Source organism: Lissotriton vulgaris, chromosome 3_1 (assembly GCF_964263255.1).
Source record: "Lissotriton vulgaris chromosome 3_1, aLisVul1.2, whole genome shotgun sequence".
NCBI lineage: Eukaryota > Metazoa > Chordata > Amphibia > Caudata > Salamandridae > Lissotriton > Lissotriton vulgaris.
Window position 1 is genome coordinate 1241844925 of NC_141689.1, and position 21920 is coordinate 1241866844.

Consider the following 21920-nt stretch of genomic DNA (forward strand, 5'->3'; position numbering starts at 1 on the left):
TTTAAACAGAATGTAGGAAAAGATGATGGAGTGACCATGTATAATAATGAATAAAATACCGTACATTAAAATATTACAATTTACCTTGAACTTCCATGACCTCACAAGGGAACTCCTCAGTGACTTGCAATATCCTCATAATGTACAGCAGAGTATATTTTACCCCATATATCTCGTTGGTTCCATAACATCATACAATATACATGCCAGGTGATAGATTTGTTTCGATCCTACTCACAGTAACACTTATCACTTCTCTGTTTATACTCATATTGAGTATTTTGTTGTTGTTTTAGTAAATGTTTTCCTTGATGATAGATCCAATGTTCTTTTCAGGAAAGGTAATCTTAATTTTTTGGTGACTATGGCATGTTTCACCCAGGCTCTCCATGTCTATGAGATGTTTTAAGAAAAGAAGTAATGTAGCGATTTAGGTAATCAAGGTTATGGTCAGCAATTGATAGATCCACGTTGAGAACTGTCTCAATACCATCTATCTCTCTCTGAGTCCAGTTCATTCAAACTGACTGGTTTCAGCAAAAAGTTATGATTAACTCTGCTGAAAAGAACTTTTGATAAATAAACGAGGAATACAACATTCTAAAAATAAATTAAAATAAGCTTTTAATGCGTAAACAAAAAATAGAATATTCTGTGGATCGTTTTGTATTGCATGACAGTGGCAATTTGTCAATACTTTCATAGTAAAGCTTCAGTCTGGGTGTTGGGTGGGGTCAAATCGAGAGGAAACCAAAGTAACACCAGCAACACCAGAAGAGATCACTGTCGGAGATATTAGCGAGGCAATTCAGCACTAGGTTGACAAAAGACTTCTTCCTCTTCTTATTGTGACGTATTATATCCCCTTTATCTGCTTCTCATCGCCATTGTCAGCATCATGCCACTCTCTTCTGCTCATATGAGCAATTTTGAGGCCCCTGTTTTTGGACCGAAAGCATCTGACTAATTTGACCTTACATTAGAACTGTCCATCCCTTCTGTAAAAAAGTGTGAGGCCTTCCCTGAGACATGTTTTGCAGTGCTGGAGTATGCAACAGGAGTTTTCCAGAAGTGCATTGGGGAAATGAGAGGTTTTAATCATGATTGTAGCTGGCTTTAGGTAATATTCATTATCCATTTGTGGAGGAAGGTTGTAAGATAACCTACACTGACAAATTGACAATGAGGTTTCCAGCGCAATGTATGTGTTTGCGAGAGACAAACTCATTCCTCTATGAGCTACGTTAACTTTGGGTTGTTAAATTCAAACATGCCAGAATTATAAGTGAATTAATAGGCTTGTTTACCGTGTGAGTTCATAGTCCATTCCTTATTCATTCTTAAGCTACAGTTCCCCCCAAATACTCACATTTTCTAGGTATATAACGACTTGGTTGGGTTTCATGTCTGTTCGTCTGACGAAGGGATTTGTCCAGATCTGCAAGAAAACAAAGAGAAGTAAATGGGGCACCTACAAATGGGACAACAGTGAGAAGATCATAAATGGGTCTCATGGCAGACAGCATTATTGCAAGCATATATTGAACATCCCACTGTTAGTAGGAAGATGGGATAGAGGAGTGGCAGATTCCACTTCCACCCCACATTGGCTTGAAAATCACAGTTGGACACCTGAGTGAGACACAATGGTGCCCTATTGTCTCTCTTTGTTCATCGATTACTGAATTGAAAACTGCTGAGGATACTGAAGCACGGACGTGCTTTGTACATATCCTTCACACTTTCACACTCTGTCAAGTTGTTATGTGCACACCAATCCAACTAATATTCACTATTACTAAGGGAAAGATTCTCAGTATAGATTTTCCTTCTTGGGGAGAATCTGGAACAGCGTGAATAGATATAAGGGTTAGAGTTAAATGATGGTCAGAGACAGGTTTTACACATTCAGCCCTCTCCAGTTAGACAGCCCCCTTAGGTTACAGAGATAGACTGTAAGCACCTATGCACGAGAGGGTGAAATAATTTGCCAGGGGTTGACAATATACAGGCTCAGGTTTCTGCAGCGAGGTTCTTTCTCAGATCACATGCATGGCACACACTCGAGCACTTGAGACTTACAGTGAGCTCTCCTTGGGTCGAATATGTCTTCAAGGTAATTTGTTAGACAGCAGCGTAACATGTCTGGTTAAGGCAACCATTTTACAGTTTGAAGTTGGACAACTGAGCTATCCCTTAAATTACATTTAAATCACTGAAACTCCTCTTCAAGGTAGAGAGAAGATCTTGCACAAGAGAGCTGCTCATCAAATACTGCAAATGATTTACTAAAGTCTTAAAAAGGGCATTTCCAACTAAAATTATTAAAGGTTGTAGTCTTCAATAAAACATCTCAAAACAAAGTTTCCCCTCAGAGTACACAAAAGGCCTGTCTCTGAGGTCACACATGTAGCTACCAGGATCACCTTTACACATTGCAAGTATTCATTAAGTGCTGTAAACATTACAGAAACTGTTCTTCAACAGTACAGGTATTCCACTGGCGTAATTGACAATCAAGGTCCATCAACATTTGAGAATAAGCGTTATCCAAAGCCTACACATATTTGAAACAAGTATGTTAATGGCAATAACTAGCTCTTTAGTGGCACTGCAATCTTGACGGATATCTCTATAGACCTGTACACAGGACTGAAGCACACATGCACATTCTTCAGTAGTTATCTCTCAGACCACAATTGGCACACAGCTGACTTGCAGCAATAATGTGATGTTTATGTAATGCATACTACCAAATGCTTGCAGCCTACCTACCACCTTCAACACACACAGACTAGTAACAGGCATTTAATCTACTGAGTTATTGCAGCAACTGTACATTTGTAAAGATCAGTATGAAGACTTAGAGGCTGATTAAAAGCCAGTCGAAGCGGTGTCCTGGGAGGGATAAATTACAGATGATGACACCTGGCCCGCTGTACTGCTCAAGACCAGCTGTGTTTGTGAGGATCTGGAGAGGAGATGTGCAGTGCTACCCCTAACTGGCCCACAGCCTACCCTGCCCACTGATGTTTTACTACCAGAAAATCATTGTCCGGATATCAGAAAATCATTGTATGGATATCATCTACAAAAATATTGCCCTGTTGAAGTTAATAATGCAAAATATACACCCAATGGGATGATATTTTTGTAGCAGATATTTAGGACACAATATTTATGTAAGACAACATTTCTGTAAAAAATTGGTCTGATTCTCAAAGGTAACTTACTCTCTTTCAGTAATTTATACTTTTGAGTAAGTATACTACTTTTCGATATTCACAAACTCTGAGTGCATTTTATAATAAAAAAACAATTGTACCAGCACTACACACAGCCAACCACTGGTACTGTAAGATCGAGGTATAGACTCAAAATAAAACTCATAGAAAATAGTGTGAAATTAAATTATTTTAAATAGTTAAAAATATAAATTATTATAAATTAATGTTAAAAAATATTAAAATAGAACATGCATATTATTGAATTATAGCATATTTTAATAACCTATTTGAATTTAAAAATGGCATTTAATTTCTAATAAATAACATTGACTATACTAATTTTTTTCCATAAAATATTTTTTATAATTATTAATGCAAATTAAAAAATCATTGTTCTGCTTAAATGTTATGTTATGTTCATTTTTATTTATCAAGCGTATTATCACCTGCAGGTCTCTAAGCGCTGTCAGAAACAAAGATTTAGCCTTCACAAGAGGGGGCTCAAAATGCCCCCAATGCATCCACAAAAAGTACTGTTTTTAATTTCTTCCTGAACGGTAGGAGGGCGTGTTCCTTGCGTATGTTCTCTGACAGGTTGTTCCAAATGTGGGAGATAGATGAGGAGAAGGCTCTTCCTCCTTTCGATGACTTGTTAAATCGTGGGCAGGTCAAAAAGTTGGCCTCGGAGGACTGTAGTTCCCTACTAGGAGTATAGTTGGCCAGACGGTCCTTGATGTAGCTAGGGGCTTGGCCATAGATGGCTTTATGTGCGATACAGAGGCCTTTGAATTTTGCTCTCTGTCCGATGGGAATAAACATTTATTTATTAATTTAAACTGCAGAAAATTTATTTTACTTTAATATACTTCTATTATTAAAGATTTAATTCAAAACAAATTTAATAGTGCTGTAGCATTGCTTTTTTTTTATTTTTTTTTATTTTCAAAAACCTTTATTCACTTACAAAGCATCTTACACGGCGTGTAGCCTACAACCCTGGGGCCGGCAGCAAGAATTAGGCAGTTTATCTGCATAGTGTGGGCACATTTTACACAACCATTTAGCCGGCATCCCGGAGGCCCGGCGGCATTCAGTTATGATGTAGAGCAAGATCCTCAGGACTCACGGTCAGTTCCAAGGTGTTATACGTGTCGCAAGTACCCTAGACAAATGCATACTTCCACACGTGTACAATTATCATGCCAGGCCCGGTAAGCTGTATAGCGAGAGTTGTTTCCTTATACGATTCTAATCCTAAAGTCCTACCCCAACAACCCCCCCACCCACAACATGCCAGCCGTTGTGCTCCCAACTTGAGAACCTAGTAGTAGACTATTAGTAACCCCTCCCCCTAACTACTGGGGAAAGGCTTCCCCATATCCGGGCTCTAATCTTCAGTGTCATGAATGCAGAGCTGATCAGTACTCTCCTCCGTTCAATTCCCCCATCAATTCGTTAGGAAGTTAAGTATTCCCGGCGCCTATCTCCCCCCCAAGTTGGCACTATATCCCTCCTAGTTCCACAGTACTCATTACACTCCCTTCCTTCGGTGGGGACCCCCGCTAATCATGCTCAGCGTACTCCTCATGAGTTTCAAGCGGATCTATTGCCTCACCCTGTTCTGTCTCCTCCTCTTCCCCTGAGCGTACATATGTCTGATATAGACCCCAGAAATTTTTGGGCCGACTCTTGGGTGGGAGCAATTCACTGTATATTTCCGATTGAGGGCAGCAGTATAACATGCCATTAGCCCATCTCTTCTTAGTTGGCAACGGACCTCTCATCCAACAAATAGTGACAACCCTCCTGGCTATCAGCAAGGCCATATCTGCCAATTGTCGCTGTGCGACCAGGAGTGGCTTGGAATATCCCAGCAGAGCCAGTGTCGGGTTGGCCGGCATCTCTATGTCTAATATTAGACTAAGTTCCGAAAAAATCTCCTTCCAGAACTGGCTAATGCCAGGACAGCTCCATGCCATATGGATAAAATCTGCAACTTGCACATGACAGTGTTTACACTCCGTTGATTGTCTAAACCCGTACCTATGTAGTCTCTCCGGTGTATAGTAAACACGTTGTAGAAATTTGAAATGATCTAATCTGTGCCTTCCGTTAAGAGACAGTTTCCTAGTGCTAGTGCAGCAATATTTCCACACCTCGTCATCTATTTGCATTTGCAGATCACGCTGCCATTCCGTCCTAGCTTTGGAGTATTGGTACTGTTTATGTTTGACTCCTAGTTTATTGAGATTGGTGACTAGTTTGCGAGATGGCACCGTTTTAATCACATATATAAGCTCCGAGACATCCGGTGGCTCTGCCATGTCCGGGCCTAAGAGGTCTAGCATCGCACTTCGAACCCTGTGAAACTGAAAACGTAATAAAAGCGAAGCCTCTGTCTGCAAGGGGAGAACCTGCTCCCAGGATTTAACCACCCCATCTATAAATAGGTCTTCCATCTTCGTGATTGCCAGTTCATGCAATGCTCTCGTGACTCCTTTCTCTTTCAGCGGTGCCAGCCATACCGCCCACTCTATCTGCATTAGTGGGGAATACAGTAGTTCACAGTTCTGCGCTTGTAACAACGCATGCCAAGCATGATTCGTAGTCTTGATGGAGTCCAGTTTACCAACGCTGTGGTCAACCGGAAAACAAACAGTGGCCGGTAAGGAGGAGGGGTCCGCGAACAATCGTTCAAGGATTACATGGGGGATGTCAGGGTCTCCATGTATCCATGTATGCAGATGAGCTGCTTGTGCCATTCTGTAGTATCTTTCCATGTCCGGAGCACCCAATCCCCCCATCTCATAGGGAAGCATTAAGACCTTCCACTGAACTCTGGGTTGCTTGCCCCCCCAGGCCAGCTTAATGAGCACCTGAGTCAGCTGTTTGAAAAAGGCCTTGGATAGAACCACGGGGATATTACTAAACAGAAACAGGAATCTTGGTAAGACCACCATCTTCATAATGGCTATCCTGCCCAATAAGGACAATGGGAGCTTGCACCATGCGTCAACATCCTCCACTAGTTTTGTGTATGCGACCCCATAATTTTCTCTTACCAGTATGTCTGGGTCCGTGTGGAGTTGTATCCCTAAGTATCTGACCGAGTCCGTAGACCACTGTAATTGGTATTCCATATCAAACGGCAGGGTTACAGGTGTTAATGGGAACGCAACTGATTTGGTCCAATTCACTTTCAGCCCTGAAAGGGCCCCAAATCGAACTACTTCTCTTAGTACTGATGAGAGGTTTGTTTCCAGGTCACGAACATACAGCAGGGTGTCATCAGCATACGTAGAGATTCCAATTTTGTATGTTGGAAAGCTGATACCCTCCAAACTATGGTATTCCCTGATCGCACATGCCAGAGGTTCCTCAACCAGAGAGGGGACACCCTTGTCTAGTTCCCCTACTTATTTCAAAGGCGTCTGTGACTTGGTCCCCCATCCTTAGTCTCGCTGTGTGTTTGTAATACAATGCCCCCAACATGTGGAGAAAGGGTTCCCCCAGCCCCAGCTTCCTTAGGACTCTGAGCATGAATGGCCATTCCACGGAGTCGAAAGCCTTCTCCATGTCGAGAAAAATCGCTAACGCTTTATTTTCTTGACTCACATGTTGCATGTTCCCTAGTACCGTACGAATATTGTACGTGAGGTTTCTATCGGGGACGAATCCAGCCTGCTCCTGTGCCACCAGCTCCGGCACAAGCAGTGCCAGGCGCGTAGCTAGGACCTTAGCAAACAATTTGCCGTCCATATTTATCAGGGAGAGTGGTCTATAAGAACTACATGCATTAGGAGGTTTCCCAGGTTTTAAGATGGTAACAAGCAGTGCCTCCCTCATAGAAGCAGGCATTCTGCCCTCCTCACAGATGTCGTCAAAAAGAGTTATCAGGTGTGGGACAAGTTTATCTTTAAATGTTTTATAGAAGCCCACAGTCAGCCCGTCTGCCCCAGGGGCACTGCCAGATCGCATCCCCTCCAAAGCCTCTAAGATCTCGTCTTCCTGTATGGGCGTCATCAAAAATTCCCTCTGTGAGTTAGGCAAGAAGGGCATTTTCATGTAGCTACGGTAATCATCGATTTCCTCCTCGACTTGTGAGGATTTTGACTTGTAGAGACCAGCATAATACTCTTTAAACTCTTGGAGGATCTCCGCCTCGTCAGCAATCACCTCCCCTGCGGGTGTTATCAGTTCGTCGATCACCAGAGGTCGTCTGTCGCTACACATCATTCTTGCCAACAGAGAGCCAGGCCTCTCCCCCTCACCGTACGTACGCGCCGTGGCATACTTGCCCATATGTTGCACTTCCCTATCCGCCTCCTCATGATATTCAGCGAGTAACCTTTTGATTTGCGATGCAGTGCCAGCATTAGGGTTGTTCTGTAGACGTCCCTCCATGTCCGACAGTTGGCCTCTAGCTGCTTCAGTCTTTGTCGTATAGTTTTAAGTACACTCGAATGTTTGGACATTGCCATACCCCTGATATATACCTTAAATGTGTCCCACACTGTCTGAAAGCTATCAACAGACCCCAAATTCGTCTCAAAGAAAGTGTCTATGTCCTCTGCCAATTCTCCCCTGAACACATCATCTAATAAGGAATCAGGAGGAAACCGCCATGTGAATGGGGGGATTCTCTTTGCCGGCACCGCAAGTACCAAGAGTAGAGGGGAGTGGTCCGAGAGGGTGCGTGGTAGTATCGCGCACCTCTTTATACTATTGAGCATTGCCTGAGAAGCTAGCCAGTAGTCTATTCTTGTGTGTACATCATGATAGGCCGAGTAATGTGTGTAACCGCCTTTCGTGGGGTGCTTATGTCTCCAGATGTCAACAAGATCTAACTTAACCAATTCCGCCTGCATATGCAATGCCGAGGCCGCTGGTCGTCGGGCCAGTCCCGCCGACCTATCAAGGTCCGGGTCGAACACAAAATTGAAATCACCCCCCCCACAGCATTCTAGAGCTAACATGTGATCTGCAATTCGCTGCCAGAGCAGCGTAAAACTCGGGGTGGTCATAGTTAGGCCCGTAAACGTTCACCACTATAAGATCGTGCCCCTTGCCGACACATCTGGCAATTAAATAACGGCCTTCCGGGTCAGCTACAAGAAGTGCCAATTTTAGTTTGGATCTAGGATTGACCCATGTGACCACCCCTCTGGAGTGTGTAGTGAACCCTGCCGCCACACTATTTCCCCCAAACCCTTTAGCTGATAGCATCTTACTTTTAAGTGGGAGGTGGGTTTCTTGGATAAGAGCGAGGTCAATGTGGTGCCTGTGTAGATAATTTAACACCTTTCTGAGCTTGCGATAATTGTTAAGCCCTCTCACATTCCACGACAGCGCATTCAATGATTCCGAGTCACATATTGTATTCACTTCATTTGTATCAGCCATCCCAGCAGAGAGACTGATTGACGACTGATGGAGTTCCACCGGCCCTGCGGATTATTCTCTGTAAAGCCATATCTATCATGGACAGTCTACAATAGGTAAAACTTGGCAACACATTGCTTGGCGTTGCTTTAAACTCCCCTTTCCCAGAACCAAACTCTTCCCCAGACCACGCTCCCCCCACCCACAGCCGACCACCCCCAACCTGGCCAGACAGTCCCTTTTCACTCCCCCCCCTCTTCTCCCCCCACAAATCCCCTTAACGATCCCCGAACCTGTCCCATTTGGGACTACGTGAGCCAAAAGCACAAGGGCGGAGGTTACCAGGAAGAGCAAATAACCATGCCACAACATTGTACATTTCAAAACCGCCCCTGCACCATTACCCTTTTAGCGACTATTAGCATGAGTCAACACCTTTCCTTCAAGAGTCTTCATTGGGCATCTCCTCATCTACACTACATTCCACCCAGTATTATTAAAGTTCACCCATTATCAGCAATAAAGTACACTCTGTAGCCAAGTCCTCCTACAGAAATCAGGTTAACATGTCTATTAGGGAACACGTATACAATGGAATGGTCTCACCCAGCCATGGTAGCTCAGTTCCCAAGCAGGCGCCCTTAGAGTCCCTAACCCGATGCTTAACTGTTCCAGGGAGTGATGCAGAAGAGGACCCGGTGCACTCCCCAACAGTCCGTCTCAGTAGTCTGACAAAGAGAAGACGTGCGCCGTCACCGCGTCACTAGTCCTGCTCCTCCAGTTGGGTGTCTTCGCCTTAACCCAATCCTGACTTCTCGAGATTTTCCTCCGCTCCTTTGACCATTCCTTTAAGGATTTCTGAAGTTCTCTGGGGTCCGTGAAATAATGTGAGTGACCCTGTCTATTAATCCGCAGCTTCGCCGGGTACATCATTGCGTAGTCCAAGCCTAGTTCACGAAGTTGCTTCTTGTACGGGGCAAAGTGCCGTCTTTCCTCCTGGACTTTCGCGGTGAAGTCAGGATACAAGGAGACGTCCATGCCTTTGAACTGCAGTTTCCCTTTGTCTCTAGCCACTCGCAACGCCGCATCTCTGTCCCTGTAGTTCAATAGTTTTGCTATTATCGGTCTTGGGGGTGCCCCTGGACGCGGACGAGGACCCAGCGTGCGGTGAGCTCTTTCCACAATAAACATCGGCGAGAAGACATCTTCTCCCAATAGAGTAATGAGGAGTTTTTCCACGAAGAGTTCCATTTTTCCAGTTTGCGTCATCTCCGCAAGCCCTGTAATGCGAATGTTCGAGCGCCTCGAGCGGGCCTCCAAGTCCTCCGACTTATCCTGGATGACCTGGAGTAGTCTGCCAAACTGTTTGCGGTCTTTGTCCCATTCCGTCTGGGCTTCCTCAACTTCGATTATACGCCTTTCGGACATGTCAAGGCGTTCCGCGTGTTTGTCTACCCGCTCTGACATACGATCCATACGGTACATTAGGGCATCAATTTTGGAGCCGATGGACGCAATGCTGTCCTGCAAGCCCTTCTCCATGGACACCAGCATTTCTCTGATATCCGCACACAGCCTCGTGGTGATGTTTCAGGCGCCTGAGCTTCCGGGCCCTTTGCTCGTCGGTGATCAAACGTCAGCTTGGTCTGGGTCTTGTCGTTCTTGCCCATGATGATCAGACGGGTCGTCCAAGTTAGAAGGCCACCCGTGGCCAAACTGCACTTAGACCAAGGCAGATTCAGGGAGGACACTCCAGCCAACCACTTCAAGTCAGTCCACTCCCGTGAACCAGCGTGCACTCCGCTCTGCAGTTCCCTTATATCCTGATAGCTGGTATATTGAAATGCCTCAGTGCGATAGTGGTCGAGTTATGTCTCCTCCCTCCTCCCAATCACACCGCACAGTGAGAGAATTGTAGTGTCCGGTGCAAAAGCAAAGGGGCCCCGTCAGCCGTGTCCGCCAGTTCAAGTGATCCCAAGCCCCTTTGCCTGGTGCGACTGCACTCTCTTAGGTAGCACAGCTCTGAGTGGGAGCACTGCTCGATCAGGAATCCGTCATTAACTGATGGGCTAAGCAGGTCTCTGCGCTACTCCGCCGAGAAAACCGCGCTGAAATGAGGGTTGGGAGCCTGTTGCCTCTTCGCAAGATGGCGGCGAGGGGGAAGGGGGCGAGCTCCGATAATCACGAGGAGCGCCTACTTTCCTCAGTCCCAGACCCCCGCACCCCTACCGCTTGAGCGTATGTGCTCGCTTCGGCTCCTATTTAGCTGGGCTCCCGCTTACTATGGACGTTGTGAAGGATGGGGGCCGAGAGTACCCTCCCGGGAGCGTCCTCCCCTCACAGTGGTTGCCACGTGTGTTTTCCAGCAGCCCACTTCGTCGTGGTGCGTGATCACCGTCGCGGACAGCGTGAGCCGAGTCAATACCATGGCCAGTCCAGCTTATAGCGCGGCAGCCCCGGGGAGTTGTTAGGCAAGCAAGGGGTGTTATCGCAGTCTAGCGTGTCGCCAATAATTAGGCCCTCGCCGAGTCTCCTTCGATGAGTGGGGGTCACGATAGGATATTTGCCCAGTCTCACTCCGCACAGCGACTGTTCTTACCCCCTGTGGCTAGGGCAATCGGCACCCGGCTGTATCTTCCTCCTCGTTGTGAGTATCCCGGCAAGTCTGGGCCCGCCGCTGCTCAGCAGGCCGCACGCGCAGTTACGTCAACCGGGCTGCTCCCAAGGAGCGAGCGGGGATTGCGGCCTGGTCCGAGGTGATGCCGAGTCGGAGTAAAAACTCGTCTCTGGTTGCCGTTGGGCGCCGGGAAGGGCCACAGTTGCTATCACTAAGGTCCCGTTGGGCAAAACCTCCTTCAGGCACCGGGTGACTCCGTCAGTAGAGGATATTAATCAGGATTAATATGGGTAATGGCGCGGAGCTCTTCTCCTAGGCATCCACCATCGGCGCCGGCAAGCTCTGCCCCCCTGCTGTTGCATTGTTTTATTTTGAAATTAAATATATAAAATGAAAATGCGTGTTTATTACTGTATACAGCTGTTAGAAATGGGATTTCTGGTTGCCTAGGGCATGCACCTAAGCCAGGCAGAAACCACCACTCTAGTCAGGGCAAGGGAGTTACACGCTGAAGATAACCCTTGCTCACCCCCTTGGCAGCTTGGCACGAGCAGTCAGGCTTACCCCAGAGGCAATGTGTAAAGCATTTGCGCAACGCACAGACACGATTAGGTAATAAGGGGTAACCCTGTGTCCCTCAGAACCTGGGTAAGTTTCAATTAAACAGGCGTGTTCTAGAGGTTGTGCCAGGTTGTTATTATTGCATTTTGAGCAATTTTAACTAACTAACGTACTTTCTACCCGACAGAACCATTTTTTGTTTAATCAACACACACACACACAGCATACCACAAAAGAAACTACACACAAGTTATATAAAAAAATAGCCTTTGTATTACCATAAACACATTAGAAACATAATCACGCATTTACACTGTGCCAACTGGCACTAGGCAATATTCACATGGGATTATATACAGGACTAGGCCAATCAGGCCACGGTCAGAACCATCAGAATGCAGGTAGTAAATATAAAACACAACCAGTAACTACTGGTACCATAATGACTTCAACTTTATCACATTAGCATTAGACACCATCCTAAAATATCATAGCATGACATTAGGCATAAACACATTAGGCCCAAACCTCATTAGCATAAACATATTACGCATTAGGCCTCACCAGCATAAACACATCATGCAATAACCTCAGAAGCATAAACACATTGTGTAAGGGGCATCACATTAGGGCCTTGCACCCTACCAATCACAAAACTGTCTCCAGGCCAACTGGCCTTCTCTCTGGGGCTCAGATGCCCTATGTCCAAAATGTCAGGGCGCTAAGTTGTAGGGCCTTCTACTGGCCCTGTGGCTGCCCATGCAGCAGAAACCAAAGTGTGCAAATGCACTGGGGGAGTGTATCTCACTCCTTTCCTTATGAAGACAATTAAAGCCCCCTAGTTCCACTCTGGGACTTCTAAACTGATCTGGACCCCAACTGTTGCAGCGCAGATGATGAAACAAACAAGCACTGGCCCTCACTGTGCCTCGTGAGCCCCACTGAGACTCAAAAATAACATGGTGCCCAAACATTGCAGCTGCCCACTATGGCGGTGCAACTGAAGAAACAAAACAGGCACTGGCGCTCACTGTGCCTCGTGAGCCCCACTGGGACTGTAAAATAGCAAGGGGCCCAAACGTTGCAGCTGTGAGAAAGAACAGACTTTGGCACTACTGTGCCCTAGGAGTAGCCCTTCATTGGGACTCCTAAATATCGAATGGCTCCAACAAGCACCAACTGTGCCTTGGAAGCCTAACACTGTTCCATTGCTCTGCGGTGTCAGCCCCCACTCACCAGGGCTCTCTCAGGACTCCCCACTGGGGCCGTTGTTCGGTGCAGGGCAGGCATGATGCTCCACTTTCTTCCCGGGTCACTGGCTGCACCCGCGAAGCACTGCTCGGCCCTGGGTCACCGGTCTCACTCTCCGTTGGCACCCACAGTACTCTCGGCTTCCTCCTCGAGGAGGAGGGATGCCCCACTCCAGTCAGGGTAGCCTCGCTTGACTTCCGGCTCTTTGTTTGCCCGGATTGGTCCCTGGACCATGCAGGCGGCCCTACCCACAACCAGGCGGCCTGACTGGCTTCCTGGCTGGCCGTGCCTCTCTTCTCGGCAAAGTGCGGGGTGGGCTTCCGCCGATGAATACAACATGCGGGGTGGGCACCCTCTTTAGAGAAAGCTCAAATACGGGGTGGGCACCTGCTCTTTATTGAAACGCGGGGTGGGCTCCCGCTGTAATTAAAACTAAAAGCGGGGTGGGCACCCGTCAAGGAGCACGCAAATGCAGGGTGGGCACCCGCTCCTCACTTCAAAAACGCGGGGTCGGCTGCCGCTAAATAAAATAGCACCAATGCGGGGTGGGCTCCCGCTTGGCCTTCCGCAATGCAGGGGAATCCCGATGCCGGGATTCCTTCAGAAGATGCCGCAGCTCAGCGCTGCAGGGCACGAACACCCTCTCCACCTCAGCAATCCAAAGATAGACCTCACGAGACGTTAAGAGCCAAGAGGCTCAAAAGGCAAGTTGGGCACTAAAGGCGTGCCAAGCCACCGGAGCAGTCCTCTCCTCTTGCCCCTAAAGTGCCTATGCAAAGGCTGGGCCCAGGCAGGCCAGCTCACAGGGCCCTCCAGCAGGGAGGCAGTCCCTCGTGGTGGTTCCTCCTGGGCCCAGCAGCAGCAGGTCACCTGGAAGCACAGGAACAGCTTGACACTTTCATGGGGTCACAGCCCCAATATTTATAATACCATTTGCTTTGTTGTGCCCTGGCACAGGGCTGGGGAAACCAGTCTGAACTGGGTCTGGGGGGTTTTGGAGCACTTTGTTGACAAGGCTCCTCTTCCCCTTTGTCAGGTGAGGGCATGCCATCAGACACACCACAGGGGGGAGGAGCCAGCATTCTCTAGGGCAAGCACAATCCTATTCAGGGTCAGGGGACTACTCCTCCCACCACTCCAAATGCAGATGTCCCATTCAGGCTCTTGCTACTTCTTGAGTTGGTAGAGGTCATGATTGCATACTCTCCATAACGAAAGGTGTAAAGATCCTTGACTACACCTGATATTCGTGACGACTTTGCGCTAGCGACACTGAGGTGCCCAATTTATGTGAACAGCCAGGACTTATGCGACTAGCTGATCCATATTAATCAAGGAGATTTTACTTCTGAATCTAAGGTGCCTATTCTCTGTGAACAGCCAGGACTTATGCGACAAGCTGATCCATATTAATCAAGAATCCCACGTCGTGAGGGATCTTTCGAAGACAGCAGCCATTACTAAACAAATTCTGCTTCACGCTCACCCTAAGGGGTCTTCCGATATATCTTCGTTTTTCCCTGAAGATGGTCTCAGCAATCAATTTATAGAGACCGAAACGTCGGCCTACGCTTTTTCTTTGTCAAATCCACTTTACTAATTGTAACAAAGAAGAAAAGCGCATACAATTGTTACAATGAGTGTTTTTATTTATTTTTATAACATGTACTTCTTGCAACATTGTTGATATATTTTTTGCACCCTATTTTGATTCATAATACGTATTAAATACAATTTCTCTACATACACCCATTTTCTTTGCTCTTTATACTTTGATCACCTATTGTGACTACTTCAAATTGAATTAACACCTTGGGCGCAGATGACGGAACCGCTCCGTCATCAGCTGCGGTGGCGCTGGGCTGATGACGGAGCAGTTCCGTCATGGCCCGCCCGCCGCTCATGCGCGGCGCGAATTCCGCGCCTGAGCTGAGCGTTCTATTGAGCAGGCGGGGCCATGACGGAACCGCTCCGTCATAAGCACAGCGCAACGACCGTCACCAGCATGCGCTCTTCCGCCCCGCCCCCTTAGCACTGCGGTGGAAAGCCGCCGCAGTGAAGGAGTTAATAACTAGGATTATTTAATTCCACAATAGACCAACATTTATTTGGGTCTTAAAATTGCATTTATAACCAAATGTTACAAATAGTGTAAATAAAATCCCTTGAAGGTACCTTTACCCTTCTACTTCCTTTGCCCGAACCCTCAAGGGTATATTGGGTTGCTCGCTTCTTGTGTATCAACTTCTAAAAGTGGCATTTCAAAAATAGTTATAATAAATCTGCGCACGCCATTGCGTAGCATTTATTATTACTATTTCAAACATACCAAACTTGACCACGCTTCTCCTCTCATAACAGGAATTACCACCGAAATACTTATCAGGGAATCCCCAATGCATTCCTATGGGAGGGCAGCCTCACAGCAGTGAGAAACCAAAATGGCTGTTTGTCACTACCAGGACATGCCACACACTTACCTTTTACCTACAATGCACCTTGCTCATAGGTCTAGCTAGGGCCTACCTTAGGGGTGACTGACATGCAGTAGACAGGGAGTCACAGAAGTGGCACACACTTTAGGTGCCACGTCATAGCGGCAGTAACACTACGCGCACAGGACCTGCAATGGCAGAGGCCTGGGATAGTTTTGAAAGGTTACTTTGGTGGGTGGCACAATCAGCGCTTCAAGCCTACCAGTAGCATTTAATTCACCAGCCCTGGGTATATGAGATACCACTTTACAAGGGTCTGACAGGTAAATTAAATAGGCCAAACAGGTGTAGACCAATCTTACCATGTTTATCACAGAGAGCACAAACACTTTACACTGAACAGCAGTGCTAAAGTGACCAGAGTCGTAGAACCACCAACACCATGTCAGAAAAAAGTCTAGGAGAAAGGCAAAAAGTTTAGGGATGACCCTGCAAAAAGGGCCAAGTCCAACAACAGCTGTGTAACTTTAATTTATAAATATATAAATACAAAAATATATATATGTAATATGACTTTGCATTAATTTTTAACATACAAAACATATGTAATATTCATTTTTAAATCAAATATATTATTTACATTTTCCCCAATACTTTACCACAGGGAGACTCCTCTGTCGGGATAGAGATCTCCTGATCACACAGTATAGGGAAAACTTAAAACATTTCAGGCCCAATATTCTGATTTATAACCTCACTGATACCTTACCCACCCTGCGCTCCACAGTGGCTTTGCCATTACACTTACAACATGCTAATAATATGTGGTAAATGGAAGAAGAATTTTCTCCTGAATCCGGGATTACCATGCAGCTTTGGACATGGTAATTCTAGGTGCGGTTGATTACTCTCCATTCTGGGGAAAATGACCTATAATTAAATGGTGCAATTACCGCTGGGACCTGTGATTCCAGACCCAGTAATTTTGATATCTCCGATTTGTAATCGTGCTTTAGTGTTACCACTCATGATAATTATATGTTACAGGTTCAGGTCGAAGCAGGGTAGTATATAAAAAAATTAGAGATGGGAGGTTAACCCTTTTGATTATTTAGGCTACATAGAATACGCCCATGGAGAACAGAGGTAACATGTGGCTAATGTGCAAATGCTTGTTTCTAGTTAGAAGTAGTTTTGAAGGATGCAGTATGTTCCATATTTTCCCATGTACAAAAGGTAGTAATTTGTTTGTGGTTTTGCATCCTCTACCTCCTGGGCCTTGCGGTTGATACCTAAACCAGAGCCCTGAATGTGTCACTAATTCAGTTCCTTACCCCATTAGCTGACGACTTCATGGGTATGTATCCCGAAACCATTTTAACTTCCACCACGACCATGTTGGAGACTGGACGTTTTCCAACGTAACTAAGGAAACAAGTAAAATGTTGTGAAGCCACTGATAAAGTTAAAGATTCCAGCCATATTCGAAATATAACCTGAAAAGAACAAGACCATCACTTTGATAAGAGCAGTGTAAGCGACCAAATGTGTAAAGATCAGGACGAGAAAGGGTTGGTAATGAAGTACGTCTGCCAAGAATGCATCGTTTGTTCTCATTATCTGTTAGGAAGATTTGAAGTAAGTTCTTCAATTTCATAGAACCTTAGTGGTAATTTGATTATTTTTTCTCGAGACTTATTGTAAATGTGTCAGTTTCAAGGGACTTTGGGCTAATTATAATGATCAAGGAAATTGCAAACTAAAGTTAAAGCAATATGGTGAATGTTAGCTATATGTATGCAACCTCAGTACACCACAATCTTAGCCAGCACACTCACGGCTTTCAGCACAGATATACAGACATTAATGTAATTAATTCCTGCACCTATTGCTTTCATACTTTTATGGTATAGCTAGCCCAATACAAGTTGCTTCTGACAATTCCTGCACCAGGTTTTTGCCCGCATGTTACCCGCCAGGTAAAAACGGTGGAATCTGTGCCGCCAACAACCACATATTCAGAAATGTGTACCTCGAAACGTGGAAAATGAATGTTGTGACTGAATTATTCCTCATTCTGATTTTCAAAACTTAGAATGGTGCAATTGTACTGAACCAGTAAACAACACCCGCTGCATCAGTTTTACTAGGTGCAGTATTACCACCAGAATTCAGTGAGACTCATAAGTCCCTGAGTACAACTGGTTAGATATTGGAGACGTTCTATAATATTCTTCCATCACCATCCTAGACTAAATCATAAGGTAAATTGTTTTAAGTCTGTCCTCTCCTCTTGAGGTTTCCACATGTTTTCAATCTCTATTAAAATAACAGTGACAACGCCTTATTTGAGCACAAATACAATATAAGAGTCCAGACCAAAACATAGCAATGGAAATCCAAATCTGTATAAAAGCTGAACCCTTGTATATTTTCGGTTGGCCATCCACCAATGTTACATAACCCACAAACCCTCCACAAATCTCCATGCAGGCTGGTATCAATTTATGTAGTAGCTTAGAAGAAGTCATCAACCTGTCTTCACTGGGTTTATTTTTGCGAGTTTTTCAGTGTGCCTCAAAATGGAGAGTTAAATTCGTCACAGTGAACACCTTACAAGCTGAAAATAAATAATAGTACCTCGTGGTTTAAGGTGTTCCCGTGGTATCATAAAGACAGGTTTATTGGGGCCTGTAGCGCGGTAGGCCTCGGGTGATAAGGGCCTGCGCAGCGCTTAAATGAGGGGCACACGCACACCACACAGTTCCTTACGGTTTGGTGGGAAGACCCAGAGCGGTCTCTTGCCGTTTATTTTATCTCCTCGAGTCAAGCCTGCCCGAGGAGTGCATACATGAAACAAAGTATGGGAGAGCTCGGGTGGTTCTCTACATCCCTCCTTTTCTTTAGTGTTCGTCCACCATTGTCTGCATGCTTAGAGGGATGTGCACATAAAGTCCTTCAGTCTCTGACTAGGTGCAGGGTTCGGCCGGAGACCATACCTCTGCCTCCGGGAGTTGGAACTGGCCACTGCATCCATCTGGGTGTGAGGGGTATTTTGAATAATTGAAACTTGGCTGCGTCTTTGAGAGGCAGCCGCCACTTCTCCACTTTCTGTTTGCAGGTTCCTCTGTGGTGAGGTCACAGGTTCTGGCGAGCGGACAGGCGTGATATACTAAGCTCCGTCCAGATCATCTCTCTCCGCTGACAGCCCATAAGCTCTCTTAAAACATTCCGGGTGACCACTTTTTGTCCTCTTTTTGCCGTGATCATGGTCCCTTACACCCTGACAACGGTCCATTGTTCCGGTTTGTACGGCGTTCTGAACTTCCAGCCGGAATGTCTGTCTTTAACCACAACGCTGTTGCTCACCTTCAGCTGTAGCTCTTTTGCTCCTTAGGATCACTCACTTTCTGGTTGGTGACTGTCCTCCTAGCCTGTGAGGCAGCATTGTCTCTGTCAGGAGGTTTCCACGCTGGATCAGCTGGGGATGCTGTCTCGAGGGGCACTTTTGAAAAGCAGGTGAGCAGGGGCACACTTGGTGGTGCTGTGTGGTGTTTTCCGTATGCATCCAGAAACTGATTTGACTTCTTTCCCCTGATCCACTGCGATTCGTTGAACTCGGTTAAGGGTCCGCATAAAATGTTCCACTTCCCTGTTGGCTTGAGGCCACTGTGGTGGATCGCCTTATTTTCCATGTATTCTTGAAACTCATGGCTTTGAAACGGGGGTCCATTGTCTGATAGGTTCTCATCCGGCAGGCCTAGGAGGGCAAATGTCTTGTTCAGGATCTTCTTGAAGTGCAGAAACCCCGTGGATGCCACCACCTCCACCACTGGGAACTTGGAGAATGAGTCGGCGATCCCCAGCGTGTGGCGCCCATTAGGAAAACTCCCGAAGTCAATGCTGACCTAAGACCATTAGAGTTTGCATGGCTCTTCTGTGATGACTGGGGCGGGTGCAGGGTCTCCGCCTGTGATGGTGCATGAGTGACACTGGGGCACCATGTCTTCCACTTGGGTATCCATCTCTGGGAACCAGACTTTGTTTCAGAGCCAGGCTTTGGTTTTCGCCATCCCTCGGTGCCCCACATGTGCTAACTGGATGATGCGATACAAAAGGGGGTGGTGATGGACGGAGCATCTGAACCAATCAAACACTCACACTCAGTCAACAGATCTGGGTTTAATCCATCACCGTTCTTTAGCCCACTCTGACACCGCAGTTCAGACATGGCCATATGCAAATCAGTCTGACCCTGTGCCTCATGGGAACAGTCCAGCCCGAACTGCCAAGCCATGCCTTCCCTGGACCGGAAACAAGCTTCCTAGGACCGGTTTCTGGCATTCCAGCCGTTTTCAGCCAGGCTTGCTTGAATCCAGTGGCAAAGTGAGCAAGGGACTCACATCTGAGCGTACCCTGCCAACTTATGGCGAACAAAGCGGTACAAAAGGGGGTGGTGATGGACGGAGCATCTGAACCAATCAAACACTCACACCCAGTCAACAGATCTGGGTTTAATCCATCACCGTTCTTTATCCCACTCTGCCACCCCAGTTCAGACATGGCCATATGCAAATCAGTCTGACCCTGTGTCTCATGGGAACAGTCCAGCCCGAACTGCCAAGCCATGCCTTCCCTGGACCGGAAACAAGCTTCCTAGGACCGGTTTCTGGCATTACAGCCGTCTTCAGCCAGGTTTGCTTGAATCCAGTGGCAAAGTGAGCAAGGGACACACGTCTGAGCATACCCTGCCAACTTATGGCAAACAAAGCGGTACAAAAGGGGGTGGTGATGGACGGAGCGTCTGAGCAAATCAAACACTCACCCCCAGTCAACTGATCTGGGATAACTTGCAGCTTGCAGAAAAAATAGTTTCTAGCTGAAATAGATAAAAGTTACTACAATACAGCAACATGCATTGCTGCACAGTCGAATGCCCTTCGCTAAAATTGGCAGGCCTCCTTTCATTTAATCTTTGTTGTTTGATTGTTAAACTGAGACTGAGGTGAAACATTTGCCAGAACAGTTTTAAAAGGTGCAAAAAAACTCCCGAAGTCGATGCTGACCTTAGACCATGGTGCATGAGTGACACTGGGGCACCATGTCTTCCACTTGGGTATCCATCTCTGGGAACCAGACTCTGTTTCAGAGCCAGGCTTTGGTTTTCGCCATCCCTCAGTGCCCCACATGTGCTAACTGGATGATGCGATCCTGATGTGTCCTGGGAATCATGATGACGTGCCCCCTCAGGACAATGCCCTGCTCCACTTCACTCAGTTCATGTTGGATTTGCCAGAGCTGTTGCCGAGCATGTCTCTCTTCTGCCTGGAGTGACTGGGTTCCGTCCAAGAAGTGGGTCCACCCATTGTTTATTAGGACATCCTTCACCCTGCCGAGCGTCTCCTCCGCAGCAGTGGCTTGGCCGATCTCCTCCAATGTCATTGCTTTTTGACATGCCTCGTACAAGACCATCTTCACAAATGCCTCTGAGTATGCTATGTCTGTAGGCAGGGCTTGATCTACCGGCGGCTCGAGGTGCCGCGAGAGGTAGTCGGCTGGGTTATATGCCCCAGGATTGAGCACAACCTTGAAGTTGTACGCCTGCAACTGGACGGCCCATCTATTGATCCGGGGAGGCGCCAGTCTTGAGGATCCTGAGTAGAGTGGGAGCAGTTGCTTGTGGCGGGTCACTACGTGGAATTCCTGTCCGTACAGATAGAGATGAAAGTGCTGACATGCTCACTTTATGGCCAGGGCTTCCCTTTCGATCTGGGCGTATCTTGTCTCAGTGTCAGAAAGCGTCCGACTGGCGTAAGCGACTGGCCTCCAAGTCTCTCGGTCATGCTCCTGTAGAGGGACAGTTCCGAGACCTACCTGGTTTGCATCCACCACCAATTCCATGCGTCGATCTGGGTGGAAGTAGGCCATTACCATCTTGTCCATGAGGGCTGTCTTGATGGTGTTGAACGCTGTGTTGGCAGCTGCGTTCCACTCCCATTGACGGTCACTGCAGGTGACAGTGCGGAGTGGCTCTGACAGCGAGGCCAGGTTCAGAATCAACCTGCCACAGTAGGTGGCCATGCCGAAGAAGCTGCGGACTTGTACCCAAAGAAGTTGACCGACTCTTGGTAAAAGGAGCACTTGGCCCTGTGGAGGGTCAATCTGCAGTCTTCTAGCCGCTGGAGGGTGGTATGGAGGTGGATGTAATGTTCCTCCAGGGTGTTCGAGAACACCAGGATGTCGTCACTCAGATTTATGATGCCCTGCAGACCGGACAGTGCTTCCTGGATGGCATTCTGGAAGACCTAGGCTGCAGACGACACCCTGAAACTCAGTCTTTTGTACCTCCGAAGGCCGACGTGGGTTGAGAACGTGGTGATGTACCTGCTCTCAGGCTCAAGTTCCAGTTGATGGTACCCTGCATTCAGGTCCAGCTTGGAGAACCAC

At 46.8% G+C, this 21920-nt stretch overlaps 1 protein-coding gene across 1 annotated transcript in view; it reads right to left on the bottom strand.

Moving 5' to 3' along the window:
• The window catches only part of LOC147727726 (alpha-2-macroglobulin-like), a 1118600-nt gene that overhangs the window by 73749 nt on the left and 1022931 nt on the right, over positions 1-21920 (bottom strand). The window contains exons 33-34 of the mRNA XM_086961723.1: positions 16808-16898; positions 1370-1438 (exon numbers count right to left, since the gene is read on the bottom strand). Coding sequence (XP_086817849.1) covers positions 1370-1438; positions 16808-16898 — 160 coding nt within the window. The remainder of the gene's footprint in view (positions 1-1369; positions 1439-16807; positions 16899-21920) is intronic.